Source organism: Phycomyces blakesleeanus (assembly GCF_001638985.1).
Source record: "Phycomyces blakesleeanus NRRL 1555(-) unplaced genomic scaffold PHYBLscaffold_11, whole genome shotgun sequence".
NCBI lineage: Eukaryota > Fungi > Mucoromycota > Mucoromycetes > Mucorales > Phycomycetaceae > Phycomyces > Phycomyces blakesleeanus.
The window spans coordinates 1,378,775-1,400,159 of record NW_017265144.1 but is presented as its reverse complement, the minus strand read 5'-3'; the positions used below and the strand labels follow the sequence as shown (position 1 = coordinate 1,400,159).

General features: G+C 36.0%; 6 protein-coding genes across 6 annotated transcripts; 3 read left to right on the top strand and 3 right to left on the bottom strand.

Moving 5' to 3' along the window:
- Window positions 1-358: 358 nt before the first annotated feature.
- PHYBLDRAFT_181574 (hypothetical protein) lies at window positions 359-2,674 on the top strand (the record flags this gene model as incomplete). Its single annotated transcript, XM_018438495.1, has 6 exons — window positions 359-367; window positions 467-514; window positions 582-630; window positions 704-771; window positions 2,065-2,240; window positions 2,454-2,674. 6 exons carry the CDS (start codon window positions 359-361, stop codon window positions 2,554-2,556), a joined length of 453 nt encoding a protein of 150 aa, XP_018291575.1. The 3' UTR covers window positions 2,557-2,674.
- Window positions 2,675-5,307: 2,633 nt separating this feature from the next.
- PHYBLDRAFT_77497 (hypothetical protein) lies at window positions 5,308-7,355 on the bottom strand. Its single transcript, XM_018443262.1, has one exon. It carries the CDS (start codon window positions 7,343-7,345, stop codon window positions 5,438-5,440), a length of 1,908 nt encoding a protein of 635 aa, XP_018291574.1. The 5' UTR covers window positions 7,346-7,355; the 3' UTR covers window positions 5,308-5,437.
- Window positions 7,356-9,664: 2,309 nt separating this feature from the next.
- PHYBLDRAFT_187133 (hypothetical protein) lies at window positions 9,665-11,084 on the bottom strand (the record flags this gene model as incomplete). Its single annotated transcript, XM_018439332.1, has 2 exons — window positions 10,933-11,084; window positions 9,665-10,843 (listed from the first exon to the last, which is right to left on the bottom strand). A coding segment is annotated over exon 2 (933 nt), but the record flags the coding sequence as incomplete, so codon positions are not given.
- Window positions 11,085-12,009: 925 nt separating this feature from the next.
- Window positions 12,010-12,529, bottom strand: PHYBLDRAFT_63779 (hypothetical protein; the record flags this gene model as incomplete). Its single annotated transcript, XM_018441180.1, has 3 exons — window positions 12,010-12,080; window positions 12,230-12,280; window positions 12,325-12,529. The coding sequence occupies 3 exons, from the start codon at window positions 12,527-12,529 to the stop codon at window positions 12,010-12,012; spliced, it is 327 nt and encodes a 108-aa protein (XP_018291572.1).
- A 2,249-nt stretch (window positions 12,530-14,778) lies between these two features.
- Window positions 14,779-16,329, top strand: PHYBLDRAFT_168877 (hypothetical protein; the record flags this gene model as incomplete). Its single annotated transcript, XM_018435956.1, has 5 exons — window positions 14,779-15,030; window positions 15,087-15,207; window positions 15,285-15,338; window positions 15,415-15,468; window positions 15,545-16,329. The coding sequence occupies 5 exons, from the start codon at window positions 14,779-14,781 to the stop codon at window positions 16,327-16,329; spliced, it is 1,266 nt and encodes a 421-aa protein (XP_018291571.1).
- Window positions 16,330-18,881: 2,552 nt separating this feature from the next.
- On the top strand, window positions 18,882-20,775 carry PHYBLDRAFT_125125 (hypothetical protein). The gene is made up of 6 exons (XM_018429031.1): window positions 18,882-19,010; window positions 19,096-19,221; window positions 19,391-19,498; window positions 19,599-19,708; window positions 19,794-20,500; window positions 20,612-20,775. Exons 1-6 carry the CDS (start codon window positions 18,888-18,890, stop codon window positions 20,722-20,724), a joined length of 1,287 nt encoding a protein of 428 aa, XP_018291570.1. The 5' UTR covers window positions 18,882-18,887; the 3' UTR covers window positions 20,725-20,775.
- The last annotated feature ends 610 nt before the right edge of the window (window positions 20,776-21,385 follow it).

Below are 21,385 nucleotides of genomic sequence, written 5' to 3'. Positions count from 1 at the left end.
TGTTGTTGTTCCTGTTTCTCTTTTTTTTTGCTCTTTATATTTGCTATTGGTCTTTTCTTTGTTTCTCTATCTCTGCAACTTCTATTATATTTGCGAACTATTTGTGTAAGACATGTTCTTTCTAAAAAGTCTTCTTTATAGAAAATAAAAGAATTTATTTATTCTGTTGCCATAGACACACTCTTCATCGCTGTCTCCACCCATTTTTTTATTTTTTTATTAGTCTTTTTTTTTAATCTGCTTTTTTAAAGTACTTTTTTTATATAACTAAAAAGAATTAGTTGTTTCAGTTGCCATAGACACTCGCCCTCTCTTTTCTTTTTACTTCTTTCTTTCTCTTTTACTCTTATACTTGCAAATGTTCCTGGTAAGGCGCTTTTTTTCTTTATTTTTCTTTATTAGTAATTTCTTCAAATATAGCTGAGTAATAACAAGTGTTTCTGCTACCATAGTCACTCGCGTATAGTTTCCTTCTGATGCATCCTCTTCACAATGGCCATCCGGATTAGCCAAGGTTAGTAAATATACTTCATACCATCATCTCATAAAAGTATCCTGATTTTTTCCTTTCTTTTTTATAGGACATATCACCCAAAATATTTTCTACAGCTAAACACGACCACCAACACGGTAATATTTTTATCTATTTATTTATTATATTTCTCTTTAATATTAATCAAACTGAATCCAATTTTTACTATAGATGAACAACCCTCTCTAAAACATGCTATGAATCAAAAGCTTCTATCTCATGCTGCTGTCATTGACATGGTAAGACTTTTTTTGTTCTTTTACTATCCTTATATGTATCATTATATTACTTATACTGTTTATTAATAAAAAAAACTACCAGATACTATATCGACTTTTGATAAGTATTATCTATATCTACAAATAAATCCGTTTGCTTTGGGTATGTAAATTAATAATTATATCGCCCAATTCACAAAAATTACTTTTTTCCAATCATTTTCATAGTCAAAGGAATCAAAATTCCGTAGCTTTACTTGTAATATTTTATTGTTTGGTCTTTGTACTGGATAATTCCAATATAAGTATTAATGGTTTATAAGAATTGAAATATCCAACACACACACACACCCATTACTAACGATTTATCTATTCTCAAAGAGTACTGCTCGTACCCCAAAAAAAAACGTATTGAGCAGCTCATTTTTTTTTAGGTATTTCTTTTTTGTAGAAAATTTTTCATCCCAAATATAACAAACTGACCGAGCAAGAAGTAGCTAGAGATATAGAATAGTATTATTAGATCTGAAACCTAGAAACATTCTATTCTTTCTAATAAAAATAAAAGCGTAAACCATTACCAGCCTAATAAGAATGGGAAACCAAATAAATAAAGAACATATTACTGGTCCATAATTTTAAAGACGCCTTTTTTTGCTGCTGATGACCAAACTTCTTAACAATAAACTAGCTTAAAGGTCACCTTTACGCTACTTTTAATCTTCATAATATGTCGGTGCCTGACCTTTATGGTTCCATATAAAGAATATCAAAATAGATACGCAGTTTTAAAAAACTTTCTTTTTATATATCAAGTCAGATAAGTATATCTAAAGTGCTAACAAACCTTACCTGCGGCACCCCCCACCCACAATTCCGCTAGTTGACTCTAGTCATTTCACTATCTGTGAAGGTCACCTTCAGCACAAGTGGAAAAAAAAATCAACTAATTTAAATATGGAAATTACACTACACTATACCCCATATTTAAACTATCTTATTTTTCTAATTTTTCCAGTGAATATTTTTCTTTTAATCTTTTGATTGCATTTTCTTCCACAGCCAAGGCTCCTCTGGCAGCTTATTCAAGTTTTACTGATACTAGAGTTTCGTTTGATTTTATATTCTAATTAATAAGAGCAATGGTTACATATACATATGCTTCTTGTTGTTCAGTTGGCTTACAGTTGAGAATCCTAAACATGTCGTGATGATTGATTGTTTTTACGCGTAAAAACAATCAATCATCAGAAGAATAATAATGTACATTGGTACCAATTAGTAAAAGTCAATTAATTGAACAATGCCTATTAGGTACACATTACCTTTATCAAAGTACAGACTACAGAAGACTCCCTGCATTCATATAAAGAAGTTTCACTCTTTATATGCAACGTTCGCATCCGGATGCCTTTTACAATGAAGCAAAAGGCCAGAGCCCAGAGCGTTAGCAGGGGGGACAATGTACCTTTTTGTTACTACATGTTGAAGTAATAACTAAGTGCACATCGTTGTCTTCTACATCAAACTCCCTGCATTCATATAAAGAAGTTTCATTCTTTATATGCAACGTTCGCATCCGGATGCCTTTTACAATGAAGCAAAAGGCCAGAGCCCAGAGCGTTAGCAGGGGGGACAATGTACCTTTTTGTTATTACATGTTGAAGTAATAACTAAGTGCACATCGTTGTTTGATGGTGTAGTCTAAAGGAACGCCATAATGGTGATAAGGGAATAACCATTACATATATTCGTTGTGACCGCAACGTCATCAAAACAGGCCCGGTCCGGCACAACGATGTCTGAGCTGGCACTTTTTTTTTGCAGTTCGAAATAATTATTGTAGAAAATCACAGGATTTAATACTCTGGGTGCGTAACAAAGTTGCGTATGGACAACTTCTTTGTTTTCTTATAGACAATTGGTATATGTGCTGTGTTTTTTAATACGCTTATATTCCCATAGAGGAAATTATGGCTAAAGTCCATACCGCGTATTAAGCTCCTCCGAGTCGGCTAGTACTCCTTTTCGGCGGAGTTATTTATTTTTACAAACTTTTGAAAGAAAAAAAACATATCGGTGTAGGCACAGGTCTATATCAAAAAAGGCGTTCTATATTCCGAGATCACCTCTTCACATTTTACCCTTTGAATACTAAAGAAAAATCTAAAAAGTCACGTGCCTAACTTGTTTACATTTTTGTTAGTAAGACTGTGACGGAGGTCACTCTTGAGTTCATAAATCAGTACCTTATTTGGACGCCCCTTTATAATCACTCAAAATCCAATTTCAATAAACTCAGTCTTCTTCCTGATACAGGATTTCCACTCCAAAAGTTATATTTTTTTTTCAAACTATATATTTTGCAAAATCAAAACTTTCATTTTGTGCTCCGACTATATATGAAAAAAATAAATTAATTAATGCGGATAGAAAGAAATTTAAAGCAAATTAATAAAGAGCATGAAGAATGCTAATATATGCGATAAAATATTTAAAGAATGTCTACACTGTTTATTAAAAACAATATAAGAAAACATGCAATATCAATATATTGTTATAAGAAAAGTATATAATGCTAAGTTTGTAATATGGTTTTGAGAACTGTCTTTATCTATTATCTTTTTCTATACTCAAATCCTCCAACATGAACCCCAATCAAATCGCTATCGTTAAGAGAAGAAAGAGAAATGGACCACAAAAGGTTCTTCCGATCCACATCAAGAACATGATTGTGGAGAAATGTTATATAGAAGAGTCCATGACCCGAGCCGAAGCAGCCAGGGCATTTGGTGTCTCATAGGTATCGATTAACAACATCCTCACCAAGTTCGAGAGGGATGCTACTGTAGAGCCCAAGAAGCGAGGCGGCTCGCGCGCGGAAAGTCTTAAGATAACCGATGAGCATTCGAAGTTCATTCAAGACCTCTTGGACGAATGCTGCACCTTGACTCTTGGTCAAATGAGAGAGGAACTGTTTAGAAAATTTCCAGAGCTTCAAGAGCAGAACTTGAGCATCAGTGGCTTACATAAGCACATTATCAACAACATCGGGTTCACATTGAAGAGAATCAAGCCGGTCGAGGAAAAAAGAAACGACCCGAAGACTATTGAGCTGAGAAAAGTATACGTAGACAGTATGCACACGAATGGTTTATCGTATAAAACCAATTGCATTTTTGTGGACGAAGCAGGCTTTAATGCAAACCTGATCAGAGGACAAGGGTGGTCCAAGAAAGGCGAGACCAGCATTGTGAAGACGAAGTCGAAAAGGGGACTAAACATCTCAATTCTTGCCGGTATTTCTTACCAAGGTGTTGAGAGTGTGCAGGCGAAGTTAACCCCTGGTGGCACGACAGGACCAATTTTCGTTGAATTTGTAAAGACGATTATGGATTCGCTCGACCACAGTAATGCTGCCCCTCACAACTTCATTATGGATAATGCCTCGATCCATAGATCCCATCTTGTCACTGAATTGTTTGCTAATTCACGACACCACCTACACTTTCTCCCCCCATACTCTCCTTTCCTAAACCCGATTGAAGAGTGCTTCTCCAAACTCAAAACACTGGTCAAGAGAAAGCCCGGGTTGGTATGTGGTCAATTCTTGGAGTATATTGCTGAGTGCTCCCGCCATATCGCTATGGAAAACTGCCAAGGCTGGGTTGATCATAGCATTAGCTTCTTCCCCCAATGTACAAATAGCCAAGAAATAAATTGATTTTTTTTTTATATATAGTCGGAGCACAAAATGAAAGTTTTGATTTTGCAAAATATATAGTTTGAAAAAAAATATAACTTTTGGAGTGGAAATCCTGTATCAAACAAGATTGCGTCACAATCTAATGACAGCAACTCCTAATAGTCCTTTGCATAACTGGCTACCGATATAGTGTATTTGCTATTAATTATTATTTCTTTGTTGTCAAGTCTATATTTAGGGTTACTAATTGAATATACAGAATTTGTTTTTCGTATGAGGCAGCATCTTATTATTAAGTTGCTCAAATACAGGCTGTGGCTCTTAACATAATGAAATTTGGGTGCCTGGCGAGATATTAATGAATACAAAGTGTAGGGACAAAGTAGAAAAGTTAATACGTACAATGAATATATTGTATTTCTTTGAGGACACACCATTTTACCCTGAAGGATTCGAGAAAGACGCCGGTCTCCGGACAAGTAGTCAGAATTGATTAGTCCGGTTAGATAGAAATATCGTACCCCACCAGAAAACGTGGTTACCGTAAGCTTGCTGCAAAGTCTGACCCCGACCCAAAAAATGTGTATAGCCATTAAACTCCTCATTATGAGTGATATCGCACACTTTCAGGCTGTTCTTCCAGGCTGTCCCGCCAGACTGTCCGTAAGATTCCCCGACAAAAAATTGATTTATTTTATACGTTTATGCTTCAAACAATGATCATGATGTTACTACTAGCCATTACTGTTTTTATTCCCATTTCATAACTTGACAGCTAAAAATTAGATATTTCACTAATGAATTATTTTGTCTTGGTCTATACTCTTGATAATTCATCGTTCATTTCGTATCTTATTACAATCATAATAAAAACTCATATTTTATTATTTGTACAAGTGTATTTTTACTTCACTTTATCTTCTTTTGAGAGAGAGAAGCTAGTATACAGTATATTCTCCAAAACAAACTATAGCTTGGTATTTATATAATCTCAACACCTTTAATGTTGCCAAATACAAATTTGCCGTATCCTCTGTCAAGTTCGTGTATCCAACCTTGTTCATCTCTCTCTTCATTATAGAACATATAATCTTTTGAAGTTGTGCTGCTTGCGCTCGCACGAAAATCTCGGTAATATTCATCTATAAATTCGATTTCTTCTTCATCATAAACTTGTGCAGTGTCGCGGCCAAGTACCGTCCAAAACTCGCGAACATCGTACGTGTAGAGCCATTCACGATTGTGAGATTCTGCGACTTTTTTCTTTGAATTTACTTTATTTTTCTTTCTTCCGGTCTTTTTGTCTGGTAATGGAGCTTCGTTTAATTGAGTCAGGAGTGTAAGATTGATAGCATCTTCTCCATCCATTTCTTGGTATGATGTGGCGTATTGAATCCTGGCAATTTGTAGGATCTTCAAGAAAGTATGTGGCATCTCAATTAACAAACATCCAGTTTTATCAGAAATAGATCCCGTGATATTCAAAGTATCGAAAGTAATACGCTTCAAACTTCTACACCTGAAAGATATGTGGCTAAATATTCTGGAAGCTGTGTAGCACTTCTCTAACGACAAAGTAATTAACCCATGCTGCCGATGCTTTGACTTCCTGGTTACAGTGCTAGATCCAATGAGCAAGTTTCCGCCACAATATTGCAGTGTTTTGAGAGCCACACACATGTCCAATAGATCATCCAGATTAAGAGATACGTTGCCGCCATTGATTGAAAGGTTCGTCAAAACCGGATAGTAAGAAGATAGTTTGATTATCGAATTTTGGCCATCACTGCTATATATAAACCCTGAAAGCGAAAGACTCTCGAGTGTTTCGGAAAAGGCCTGTAAAATTCTGTCAACATTCATTGGGCTTGAACGGTCTACTTTGCCATTGGATGTTGCATGTATCGATAATTTTTTAAGAGGAACCTTTACTGAACAAAGCAATTCCCATAAAACAAGATCAGAAGACTCAAAATATCTGTCTGTTGTAATACTGAACTTTTCCAGGTGTCGAAATGCATTTGGATTGGATCGAAAAAGAGATATCATTGTTTGCCTTTGGTCCGAGTTTATCTTGTCCCCACGTATGTCCAAGGCTTGTATATTTAGGGAACGCAAGTTTGGATATTTGTATCCAAAGTAGTATAGCCACAAAGGGTTCCAGTCATTTCGGCTTTCATTGAACTCATCGCATTCATCTTCGTATTGTTTCGAATCTAAATCCAGGGATGTCACGGAAAGGGCTGGTGTCGTATTTGGGATCGCGTCAAGCATAGCCGAAAAGTCGGAACTTAGATATATTCCAGCATTAATAGACGATAGGTTTTTCAGGTGTTGGTGCATTCTGTCAAAGTCGTTCACACTAAACTCCGCGCGATAAAGCCATCCTCCATCATATATTTCCAATTTCCGGAGCATGCTACATGCATTTATAAGTTCGAAGAGGGGTTTTGCTGGCTTCTTCTCGCTGGTTCCTTTGTAATTTATTTTCAAATTTTCCAGAAACTTCCATATTTTGTCTGATCTTGCTATCCCTGTGCCAATATCCTCATAGCTTATATTCCCTAGGTTCAGGCTCTTTATGTTTGGCAGGAATTTGAATAGGCCAGAAAATTTTATATCTGATATATCTGTCGCCTTGTAATAGCAGCTTATTCGTAGACTGTGAACCCAGGAGCCGTATGATGTGTATAAGTTTTGGGGAGATTTCACAATGTTGATAAGTGTTTTTACGTCGGCATGGGAGTAAAATCGTATGTTTTTCCACATAGCTTTTTGAAACGGATATCTCCATGTTTTGCACGTAAGAGCACAAGACAGCTTGTCATCTTTCGATAGATGATCAGAAATTCTCGTAAGAATTTCGAATGGTAGTTCTGTTACACCCATAATAATAGTTATAAAAAGAGAGAAGGAGAGAAAGAGGTGAAAATCAAATATATTAAATATATATATGAATGTCAATCAAATTACAATTGGCAGCCAAAAAAAACCCCCCCAATTGCGACACTGATATTTTGAGTTACAAATTTGAGTATATTCGGATCATTGAGGTAATCATTAAAACGTACAAGGCGCAGTCAGCTTTTCACACGCAAATAACTTAATTTCAAAATAATATCACTGGTATACAAGGATTGTCGAAAGAGCATTTTCATGTATAAATATACTATAGCAAATACTTATATTCAGTTCAAGTTCTTGTTTTAGACTTTATATTTGACTTTCATAAAAACATTACACTGTCAATATAGAACAAACTAGCACCTTCGTCATTTGGCTTTTGTAACACATTGCCCTTTTTTTTTAAAGAAAGAACCAAAAAAAAAAAGACCGCCAATGAAAAAAGAGAAATGAACGGTGGGCAACCGAAAGAAATTCGTTCTCTGAGCGCTACTACGGGTGTATTTCTATAATGGAAGATTAAGAGTCACGGAATATATTAGAACACAACAAAAAGAGGTAGCTAGCTGTATGCTCCTAGCAACCGAGTATCATACTTGGGCCATTGTATTCGACGGCACTCTGTTCCTGTGTATGTTTCTTCTTGACTCTATCACTCTTCTTGTCACTCGTTTTTAAGCAGAGCTCTCTTGACCCCCTTTCAACCCGAGCGCACCCCCATCATATCAATGTAACTGAGAATGTCAAAAACAGGATTGTGATACGTTAGATTTCATCCACCGGTGTTTCATGTATCGCTTATCGTATTGAACTTAGAAGTAATAATGTCTCCGTAAAAATGATCCGCACTAGTCAAATAACCTTTGTTTTCTTTAATAAGTTTTTTAATAATGGACAAAGGGGTAGTATCAAAGACTTCACGAGCAATGAATCAGTGGTGGTCAGGGTCAAGAGCAAAAAAGCAGATAGTGGTCTGAAAATGCGTGTGCATAGGGAAGTGAAAGTTACACCAAGATGTAGTTGGTAAAGTGTCTCAAAGGGCTTCGTTGATATTCTTCACGCGGATGGCTGGTGCGTTGAGGGAGTCAGTCCTCAGGTTTCTGTTCGGGGTTTTCAGCTAAAGTCTTGACAACGTGTCGCTCTTATTTCTCTCTTCTCGCTCAGGGATATCTCAAAATGCCCTCTTACAACAAAACAAAGGAAAAGAGCTCATTTTATTAAAATGGCCATAGACTCTGTTCCTTATCCTACTTCCTGTAGGTGTTACAACAAATTTAGTGATTAGGACAAACATCATGCCTCTTCCTATGGATAGACTGCTTAGGTCCGAATCGAAAAAATAGTCTCATTATTTTACAGATTGTCTTTCTACCCCTAATCATTTTCTGTCACTGAGTTGGACCTTTATACTACAAAGCCAACCCACCGTGTGTCAGTTGAGATTTCTTTTTCATTTTAGAATTGTATAACTCAATAGAAACTTTGGAGGCCTAGCTTCATTACAAAAAAAAGTCAAAGAAGAGTTAGCGAATTTACATCTTGAACTATCAGATTTAAATATTCAGTCCAAGAAAAGGCATAATATTATTATTATCATGTTGATAATTTGACAGCTGGAAATCAGATATTGTACTATTGACTTCTGCATCTTGGTTTATCACTTTACTCATCCAACGTTTATCTCTTGTCTTATTATGCTCATAATGAAAACTTACAGTATAATGTTGTGTAGTTTTGGTATTTAATTTATTTTCAAAAAGCTTTATTATACACAATATTTTCTAAAACTCGCCACGACTTAAATCACGTATAACAGGAACAGACTCAATATTTCCAAATCTAAATTCACTGTATCCTCTGTAAGGTTGATATCTCCAGCCATTCTCTGGGTCCTCTTCCGTATGTGCGCTGTATTCTTCTGAAGTTTTTCTGGCTTTGTTCAACTGAAAGTTTTGATAGTATTCGAATGCTATATTAGCTTCTTCCTTTGAAAGTCTTGTAGGCGTTTTGGCATAATCCCCAAAATACCCAAAGTGTCCATGTGAAAAGATCCAATCAATATTGTGCCTTTCTGCTAATGGGCATTTTGAATCCGACCCATTTTTCTTTCTTTCGTTATTTTCGTCTGACAATGGAGCGTCCTTTAATTGAGACAGGAGTGTCAAACCGACATTGAAATTCTGTGTGCCTTCTAGGTCTTGCCCACCGCTGATAACATTACCAATGTGCAGAGTCTTTAAGAAAGTATGTGACATGTCGACTAACAAACATCCAGTTTTTTCACAAATAGATCCTTTGACTCACACAATACTCAAAGTCAGATGCTTCAAGCTTCTACACCTGAAAGAGATGCGATTAAGTGTTTCAGCGGATGTAAAGCATGACCCTAACGTCAAAATTTCCAGTCCATGCTGTTCCAGGTCCGGATTCTCGGTTGTTGTGTATGGATCAAGGTACAAATCTTCACCACATAATTTCAGTTGCTTGAGGGCCACACATTTTTCCAGCAGGTTATCCAGATCGAGTAATACACTCTCGCCACTGATGCAAAGATTCGTCAAAAACGGGTAGTAATAGGAAAATTCCAGAATCGTATCTTCGTTGAAAGCGTTATACATAAACCCTGTAAGTAAAAGACTTTCGAGTTTTTCAGAAAAAGACTGTAGAATCCTGTTGACATCCATTGGGTATGAATCGTCTATTTCGTTCCATATTGCTGCATTTAATGTCAAGTGCTTAAGAGAAACTTTCAATCTACAAAGCACTTCCCATAAAATAAGGTCAAAAGACTCGAAATATCGGTCAGTTGTCAAGCTGAACGTTTCCAGATGTTGAAACGCCTTGGGGTTGGATCGAAAAAGAGATCTGGTTGTTTCCCTCTTGCCTGGGATTATCGGGATCTCCACTATATTGGTAGCATTTAGCTTTAAGGAACGCAGGTTTGGATACTTGTATCCAAAATAGTACATCCACAAAGGATTCCAGTAATTCATATTTCCGTTTATATAATAAGTTTTGTTTTCAAATAGTTTCGAATTTATATCGAGGGATGTCACGGAAAGGGCTGGTGTCGTATTTGGGATTGCGTCAAGCATAGCCGAAAAGTCAAAACTGAGATGTATTATAGCCTTGATAGACGATAGGTTTTGCAAGCTTTGGTGCATGTTGTCAAAGTCGTCGATACCAAACTCTACACGACATAGGGATCCATCATTAAGTATCTCTAATTCCTGGAGCATGTGGCATGCATTTATAAATCCAAGTAGGTTTTTTTCTGGCTGTATCCTACGAGTTCCTCTGTACTGTATCTTCAAACTTTTCAGAGACTTCCATATTTTGTCTGATCTTGTTATCTCTGGTTCAATATCTTGATAGCTTATATCTCCTAGGTCCAGGCTCTTTATGTTTGGCAGGAATCTGAATAGATCAGAAAATTTTATATCTAATATTTCTGTCGCATTGTAAGAACAGCTTATTCGTAGACTGTGAATCAAGGGGCCGTATAATGCGGGTACGTTTTGGGACGTTTTAATAATGCTGATAATTGTTTTGATGTCATCATAGGAACATACTCGTAAGTTTTTCCACAGAGTCCTTTGAAACGGATACGTCCATCTCTTGCACGTTAGAGCACAAGAACGACTGTCATTTATCGATATGTTATCAGCAATTTTAGTAAGAATCTCGAATGGCAATTCTGACATTCCCATGATGAGAATTGTATAAAAAGAGAAAGCGGGAAAGAGGTGGAATATACGAGGGAGGTTTGTGCAATTTTGTTTTACTATTCTTTTTTCTAATTTACTAATATAGACAGATGTTTTACCAGTTTTCTAAAGTTTCATTTCTATACTTAGGTTCAAGCCATGGTCGGGAAATATAATTAAGCTAAACTAACGATCATTGATTCATATTAATTCTAAAATAAATAGCTTGATAATATTTGGTCAAAAAATTGGCATGAACTGTGTTGGTAATTCTAGAGCTTATAATATAGTGCGCAATAGATATTTTTATAGAACTAAGCTTAAAAATGACATAGAAGAAGTTATGTTAATATAGTCTTTACGTCTTTAAAAGTACATTTTAAACGTATTTTATTTCCACATCTTCCTTTGGATATATCGTTAGCTTAAAAATTTAAAATAACAGAAAATGATTGGGTAAAAGCGCTTTGGAAAAAATTCACTTTTTACAAAAAAGATGGAAGTGTGGGACAAGCTATTCTTTTTTAGGCGGGCAATTCCCTTTAATTTTATAACAAAGTTTGCACAAACCTCCCTACTACTCAGAAAAGTGTAAAATGTAATAATATGGGGTTTCAACAGTCCTTTAAGCTTTTAAACTTAAGCCTTGAGTTCTAAAGCAGTAACCAATAATACGTAAGAGTTACTAAGTGTTTTTGAGTACCCTAAATGCTTCTTTCAGTTCTATTAGGCATTGTGATAATAGGATATAAGCTTAAAGTAGTATTGAAAGGGACAAAGATATTTGCATCAAGGATTTATTAAACTTCCAAAAAAAAACCAAATTTAAGCAAGGATGTATTAAAAGTTTAAAACTCTTGAACGATTTTGTTCGATAGTTTTAATCTTTTTTTTTTCAATTATTATAGATTCATTCCAGCCAATCATTTCTCAAATGTAAACTCAAAAGTTTAAGTTTAAAAGCTTGAATGACTGTTGAAATCCCCTAATAATTACACTTTCCTTGAAGGTCGCTAATAAACAATAAGCAAAAAAAAACAATAAATGACTCGTTTAATATAGCAAAGAAAAGGCAAGAGCATATACTATTATTGAATACAATAGAACAAAGGAAAGGATGTAGTAAAAAAAACCCAATTTTTCTTTAAAAAAAAAGTGGCACCTGTGCCTCTAATCGCACTACACAGACTCATATCTGCCACTTTTTTTAGCCCTAGTGATATATATAAAGAATCTAATATGTAGTTTATTTGGGACTAGAAATCAAGAAATCTGACTGTGATATCTCTGGCACAAGCATATACCAGACATTGAGTCCAGTGTTGTGAAGGTGGGATCCAAAAGCCAATATAGGTTCATGCTCCCGCATAATATGACCAGCTATATTAGAATTTTCGCAATTTCTCATATCTAACGTTGAATAGCTGATATAAATGAACTCTCTGTAAATTGAAATTATCATAATGGAGCTGGCCCTTCTTGGTAACTTTCTTTTTAAAAAGAATAAAGAAAAAAGTCTTGCTTAGACGTGGAAATGGTTTGAATATTTTTTATTTAAAAATAGGAATGTATTTTCTTGTTCATCGTCATCATCATCAATAATAACAATAATATTCTTTAGGATTTCGAGTGCTAGAAGTATTATATATCAGCAATCTTACGGGGACGACATTTTCAGGATGGGGCACTACCTTTTTTTTGCCGGACTAATTCGTTGTGACTACTTGTCCGAGGTCCGAGGTATTTTCTCCAATCCTTCAGGGCAAAACGATGTGTCCTGAAATTCAACTCAATATTTAAATAGAAAACCTTCTTTTCTATTCTATACTCATCTCGTAAGAGCTACTAATCAATTGCACTTAAAAATATTATTTTTTCTCGGAGATAGTAAAGAGATTACTTTGCTCATTGCAGATTAGCAATTAGAAATCATGATGTTAATAAGTATTCTCTAGAAATCACTTCAATATGAATCCTATCAATAAAGAAATCCGCTTTTTCAATGGAAAGGAACATTATCCTGTCCAACAACCTCTTCCTGTCTCACCAGTTAATGGTTACAGTGACATGACAATGGCAATTTCAAAGATGCAGGAATATGCACTTGCCAACAATTTTGCACTTGTAACTAGAGATAGTAAACCAACTCGAGTGTATTTGAAGTGTGCCAAGGGCGGTCATTATAAGAACACACGGAATATTGAAGACAGCGAACGCAAGAGAATTCCGTCTAGTGGAAAGACTGGATGCCCCTATCTCTTGAAAATATCATACAAGAAGGCCGCTAAAGGATATCTTCTTTTGAAAGCCACCAATGAGATTGAAGGCTACCACAATCACCCTCTTGATGATGACTGCCTGGAATCTACCTTGAAAGGTCGTTTGTCAAAGGTTACTGTCGATGATGCTAGGGAAATTATGAAGCTTGTTGAGACCAAAACCAAGACTCGTGAGATCCAAAAGGCGATCAATGAAGAGGATAATGTCAGCCATAAGTTGCATGTGAATGACATCAACAATATCAAGGCTGCTTTTGCTCGTGCTACTGCTTCCACTTCTCAGGATGCAGGTACTGAACTCGTTAAAACCATGGAAGCTAAGGGATATCTTGTACGCTATGACGCCGGCAAATATGGATCTCTTGAAAGAGTATTTTTCTCGCACCCAAAGATGCTAGAAAGAACCCGTCGCTTCCCAGAAGTCATGGCCGTCGATGCCACCTACTCAACCAATAATTTGGAAATGCCTCTTGTATGCGTGGAAGGTGTCCATAACCTCGGGGGAGACACTCTTAAATCGTTTCCCATTGCCTTCGCCTGGGTTTCGAATGCGAAACAGGAGACCTACGTTTGGTTCCTTGAGCAGCTCAAGGCACTTGTTTTTGAGAATAAGAAAAGCAGTTCTCTATTTGTAACAGACAAATGTATGGCCTTAATGAATGCACTTGACATTGTATTCCCAAAAAATGTTAAATTGCTATGCTACTGGCATATGTTGAATAGCGTTGAGAAAGCCTTCGCTGGAAAACTCAAGTCAGTTGCAGAGAAAGAGGTCCTTATGGAGTATGTGAACTCCATGATTCGCAGCAGTACCAGAAGGGATTTCGAGGTTGCGTTGATGAAGTTCAATGCAGTATCTTCTGGTTGCGAAGTAGACGAAGGAGGGTCCAAGGTAGATGCATCGGTTTACTTTGCCGAAAGATGGATAAAGTGCCAGGAGAAGTGGGCAGGATACCTGACCAGCCAGCAAATGCATTTTGGGTGTACAACTACCCAGAGAGTCGAGAGCGCACACCAAGCTTTGAAAAGAGGGATATCAGCAATTTCGTCTTTGGGGCTTGCATTTGAAGCTATCAACTCCTATGTAGACAGGCTCGAAAGAGACTTCAATGCTATAAAAATCAGGGAATCGACAACTGTTGATGTCTTGGTTGGCCGCAACAAGCAGCTTTCCAGGCTTTTTATGAAAGTCTCTAAGAGAGCATTGCTTGTTATTGATCAAGAACTTCGCTTGATCAATAGAGACGATGAATTTTGTCATTGCAAAAACAGGTTTGAGTTCGGCTTGCCCTGCAGACACTCGCTGCCAGCTGGAAGGGAGCTCACCCTTGATGATGTTCCTGAAAGATGGATCATAAACCCTGTTCTAAAAGAGACATCTTTCGAAGAAAGTTGTACAGCGCACGTAATTGCCGAGAGGCCAGAAGAGTGGATGCAAGAGATTGTAAAGCTTGAGGCTCTTTTCCGCTCTTGTGAGGGCAGCCAGCAAGTGGCCAACCTCCTTCAAAAGATCAAGAAGGTTACTTCTGAATTCGAAGGCAAAACTGGGCACCCTTCGATTAACTTTCAAGCCTCAGAAAAAAATAAATATCCTGGCAGAAGAAAGGGTGGTGCACGTCCCAAATACCTTCCCAAAGACTTTGGTCGGGCAAACTGGAGGAAGATCAGTGTTTCGTCTGGTCATGTAAGATAAAAAAAATATAACATAACAAAGTACTAATATGTATCTTGAAATACTAGGCCGGCCTTAAGGCAATGGTTAGGTTAAGAGCTAGAACAAGAGATGGAAAGCCTGCAGCTACACAAAAAACGAAAAACAACAAAAAACAAAACAAAAGCAAAAAAGAGCCTCTCGACCTAAGTAAGATGCTTTTTTATTTTACATATAATTGAGTTTATGAAAAAGAATCTTGTCATATATTTACATACATTTTTTAGTCGATGCTACCAAAAACAAAATAAAACAAATTAAAAAAGAGCCTCTCGACCCAGGTAATATGTGCTTTTATTTTATAGTGTAATTGAATTCATGAAAAGGAATCTAACCTTATACTAATATGCTTTTTAGTCGATACCACCAAAAACAAAACAAAAAAAATAAAACAAGAGCCTCTCGACCCAGGTAATATTCTTTCTCATTTTTCAGTGTAATTGAATCCATAAAGAGAAATATCGTTGTATACTTATATGCTCTTTAGTCGATGCCACAAAAGAAATAGGGTTTAAAAGACCCGCTACAGCTCAAGAAGATTACCAATATGACTATCGCACCTCTGTTGGCAAGAGGGTTAAATTCCAGCCCGGTTTTCCTGTCTCTCATGAGATAGTCGATGACGTTAAGGGTGGGTTTAACCCTACTGCTGATGGATGGTGTGGTTTTCGGGTCCTTGCCCATTTGATCTATAAAGATCAAGAAAAGTTCCCTCTTGTGAAAAGAGATATGCTTGCTACCCTTCCAAAATACAACAGCATTTACGCCAGCACGTTTGGAACCGATGTCAAGCAATTAGAAGACATTATAAAGCATGGTTCTGATCTCTGCATCACCAACTCCAACTCCAACTCCAACTTCATCCCAGCGTGTTTAGATGCCAGTATGTGGTTTAGCACATCCGACTGTGCTCAACTAGCTGCGGACACCTATAAGCGACCAGTCTGCGTCTACTCAGACAACCCCAACACCCCTTCCGTATCGTTCCTTCCCTTCACCCTTCCCAAAAACATATCAAAACATCAAGAACCTCTGATTTTCAATCATGTTAACAATAACCACTGGACAACAGTACACCTCTCCTGCAATGTCTCAAGGAAATGGCCAACCATTCCTGAGTTATTCTTTTTGGGTTGTGTCAGAAACCAGATTCCCGACAACTTTGATACTTACTGGAACAAGTTTAAAGAGTTCAATAAGTATGATCGTAGAAATGCGATGTTCTCTTTTCTTTCCGATCAAGAGGAACATGTTGATCTCACTATAACATAATCTTTTTTTCTTCTTTTTTTCTTTTATTTTTATTATATTTTTCTTTATACTTCATTAGCTAGACAACTTATTATTTATATACTCATTTACTCTTATATTTTATTAGCTAGACGATCTTTTTTTTTACCTTTATAAATCTTATCAATTTGTTTCTTTGCGTCAACATAAGCTATCTATCACTTGGGTTAAATTACTCTCCGCTCTGTTTTTTCATAGAAATCATTCGTGGGAAGTACTTTACCCTACGAGTTACACATATATCCAGCGAATTAAAAAGCATAAATGTCGGGTGGTGTTACACAGATAGAGCCAAACTATCTTCGAATATGTTATATTATGCATTTGCATCTATTTATTTCATCAATTCAAGACTTGGCTCTCTATAACTTTGGATCCAAGTAGTGTATAGATATATGTATGGGTTCTAGGATTTTTAGTTGAATTGAAAGGGTCGATCATGAGAAAACTAACGTAATATCTCAAAAATTTGCTTTTTTTCAATAAAATAAAATATTGTATTTGCTTGTAGAATCATTTTTTTCTCATTTGTTTTCTATGAAACTTTTACTGGATTCATATGTTATCTGAATATATGTAATTAAAAACTTTTTTTGGTCTTATATGAATATTTTTCATTTTTTTGTATTTTTGATAAAATATCTCATGTACATGTTGTAAGGAAATGATAGAAAGAGTTTTTACAGAATAAATAAAAACATGGATTTTATAAATATATATTCGCTTAACTTCTATGCAAACTTTCTTAGGCATAAAAGGCTTCATTACCTTTATATCCATTATGAAAGTTTTTGAAAAAAATGCAAATTATATGGATTATAATCTTTTCCACTTAAATCACACAAAATGAAAACATACGATTTATGTCTCAAGTTAAATCGTGAAAATATGACTCATTAGCAGCCACAGGTATGTGATTTGTTGACGGGAGCCAAATAAATCTTATATCTTACAAATACTCGATTTTAGTTACCATTTTTGTATAATAAGTTGATTCTATTTTTGCTTCTTTGCCTTATAATATTATATCATAATTATAGTAAGAAGTAAACTTATTAGTGTTTAACTATTAATTATGACTCTAAGTAGCTGTCACTTTATCTAATATATATATTTTTTAATGTAAACTACATTTATTCTACAATTATTAGATATACTTTTTAATATATGCAAAATTAATTAATACTATATGTATTCTCAGACATTTTTGCGACTTTGTTTTTCTTTTCTGAAGAAGATTTAGCAGTTTTTATTAGTGTTTATCTTAAATAAGTATTAACAAAAGGTAATGTTTATTACATTAAAGGATATTATAAGCCTAATAAAGTATTTAGTAAAGAAATTTCAAATTTTATAAGGTATTTTTTCGATAGGCAAGATATGAAAAGTCGTGACTTTTGGGGGACGACGTTTCCAGGGTAGGGCACGACATTTTCTATTAGGATATAATGTCTTGAAGTAACATGTTAGATAGTTTTTTATTATTCTATATATATATCAGTTAATTTATTACATATAGTATAAAACTTTAAGTATAGAATTATATATATAAAACAACGCTTTTATATTTAGTCAAAGCTATTTTTTTATATGAGAAGATTTTTTATTATCATTTTGCCCAAAGACAGGTCGTGCCTCCTAAAGAAGGAGAGGTATATGCCTGGAGACAGTTTGATGAATGCACAAAGTTTGGGGGCAATTTAGTGAGCTAATACGCATGAGTGGAGAAGGAAAAGACATAATTAAATAGAGGAAAGAAGCGTAGAAAAAGCTATTATCCTGCCTTGTATAAAAGTATCTTTATTATGATAAGTATGAATCCTTAGGGACCAGATATAATTATTTGATACCGGACAGCAAGTCACAATTTGTGGTCCGGTAAAATCAAAACAACGTTTCCCATCAAAAAGGTAGTGCCCCATCCTGAAAATGTCGTCCCCCTAATATTAGCGATTATATATATTGGCAAGAATATTATCTTTTCTTCCTCCTTCATTGATCTATAGTTTGGTCTCCTATGAATATATTCAACTCTTTGTCTTTTGGAGTTTTGTGTTTAAAAGTTGTAGTCAATCCAAATCAGTTCTTTATGCTGTTGTTGCTTTATGCTTTATTTTAATAAGAGAGTTGGGTAAGTTTGAAAGAAAGTGAAATATATTTCTAACCAATACTCTTCTAAATATGTAATACAAATTTGCACATGAAGTTCTGGGTCTGTCTGATCATCAAGTATGTAAAGTTGTATACTTGATTCTTTACTGCCTACACAAATATCTTGAAGCGTTTATACGACTTCAGTTGTCCCAAAACCATTGAAAATTTTAAGAAAAGAAAAATATAAAAAAAGGGGGAGAGAGAGAAGAACAAATATATATATAATGTCACGTGCGAAGCATAAACTAACAGTGGAAGCGGTTGACGTAATCAATTGTCCACGTATAGCTCCGCCTGCGGGCATAGAGATTGAGCATACGTTGGCAATAAAAGAAAAGAAGAAGAAAAAAAGTCAATCGCTTGTTACTTTACTAATTACAAAGAAAATGACAACCTTGGAAGATAAAGAATTGTGGGCCGGAGATGAAGATGACATTGGACAAGAAATTACTCGGCTATCGCCAGAAGAGATCATCAACCGAACGCGCTTACTACAGAATGACATCAAGGTAGGATGCGAAACATGAACAAAGCTTCCATCGGAGGAACGCGTCTGGCAAGTAAAATTCAAAAGACTTATCGTGTGTGAATCAGGTGATGAGATCAGAAGCTCTTCGGCTTCAGCATGAGCAGGTCGGCATGAAGGAAAGAATCAAAGAAAACAAGGAAAAGATCAAGTTGAACAAGCAATTGCCATATCTGGTAGCCAATGTAGTCGAGGTAAGAATAACAGGCTTATAGAGGATAAGTGGGTATATAAACACTTGTTGTGGGTCTATGCTTTTCCATCTTTCTTTTTCTGCTTATGGTGGGAAATGGAAATTAAAATGGAAACGGATTTGGAACGAGTGAAAGGCTGTAAAGCTAATATTATCGGTTTGACATGTAGCTTTTGGATGCCGATCCTGAAGAAGAAGAAGAAGAAGATGGTGCCAATGTTGATTTGGACTCTCAGAGAAAGGGAAAGTGCGCAGTTATTAAGACATCCACTCGTCAGGTACTATACTATATAAATTTATTCTTTACATTAAACAGACAGACAAAAAGAAAGGGATGTGATTAAGGGACAAATGAGAGGATTCTAAAACGCTGTGTAGACCATTTTCTTGCCTCTCATTGGCCTCGTAGATCCCGAAGAATTGAAGCCTGGAGACATTATTGGTGTGAACAAAGATAGTTTTTTGATTTTGGACACATTACCAGCTGAGTAAGGACTTAACCAAAAAAAAGAAAGAAAGAAAGCAAGGGTAATCCGTCATTATCTTACGGTAAAAACAAAAATATGTTATTAGATATGATTCTCGGGTAAAGGCTATGGAGGTTGACGAAAAGCCCACCGAAGATTACAACGATATTGGTGGTTTGGATAAACAGATTGAGGAACTAGTAGAGGCTGTTGTTCTGCCAATGACACACGCAGATCGTTTCAAGAACATCGGTATCAAACCTCCTAAGGGTGTTTTGATGTACGGTCCTCCTGGTACCGGAAAGACCTTACTTGCCAGAGCATGTGCAGCACAGACCAATTCTACTTACCTCAAGCTGGCTGGCCCTCAGCTTGTACAGATGTTTATTGGTGATGGTGCTAAGCTCGTGCGTGATGCATTTGAACTTGCAAAAGAAAAGGCACCTGCGATTATTTTTATTGATGAATTGGATGCTATCGGTACAAAGCGTTTCGATTCCGAAAAGTCTGGTGATCGTGAAGTACAGCGTACTATGTTGGAGCTCCTGAACCAATTGGATGGCTTCTCATCCGACGAACGTATCAAGGTTATTGCAGCCACTAACCGTATTGATATTCTTGATCCTGCTCTGCTTCGATCTGGTCGTCTGGATCGTAAAATCGAATTCCCTCTGCCAAATGAAGAAGGAAGAGCACGTATTATCCAGATCCACTCCAGAAAGATGAATGTCAGCAAAGATGTTAACTTTGAAGAACTCTCGAGATGCTGTGACGAGTTCAATGGAGCTCAATGCAAGGCTGTCTGTGTAGAAAGTAAGTGTATAACCGATACAAATACAAATATACATACATGTGTATGGGTACACAAAATCGGGTGGTGTGAGTAGTCTAATCTAATATGCTTTCTTTCTCTCTCTCCTTTAGGTGGTATGCTTGCTCTGAGACGTGGTGCTGTAGAGATTACACATGAGGACTTTATGGATGCTATCCAGGAAGTCCAGGCTAAGAAGAAGATGACATTACAATACTACGCTTAAATAAATACTATTCCTTTTCTGTCTGCTACGGCAGAGACATATATGCCGTTTATATCAAGTGAGCACGGCAAGAATTGGCTGTATAGCTTACATCTCCCAGGTTTTCTTTACCAGTAGTATCCCTCGATTTCCTCGTGTAAGATCTCCCGCTTTGTTCCCTCTTTTTCACCAACATAAAGTTGTACAATCGGGGACCCATCAAATTCGAGAGAAAAAAAATCCCCTCACATTAAGTCCCCGCTTCTTATATACTAGATGAATATATAGAATATATATAGAATATATATATATAAAAAGGTTATTTATTTGACGAATTATCTGTCAAGTTGTCTTTCTTACCATTAAAGGCGTATGAATTACAAAGACGAGCCCTTGGACCCAAAGCAAGAACAATATTCTCTTTTATGCTTCTTTACTTTCTTTCTATTGTTTATTTATTTGTTTATTTATTTATTTATTTATTAAATCATTGAAATATTAATAGTTTTCTTCTTATATAGTCTCTTGAGTCCAATAGCGGACCCCAAACTACACCGACAGTTACCTCATCCTTTGGTAATCAATGAATCTCCCAGAGCTGAAAGCAATGCCAGCATAAACACCATTAGCCAAGAAGAAGACGAAGTCAAGATCGCAATAGATCCAGCAGATCCATCCACAT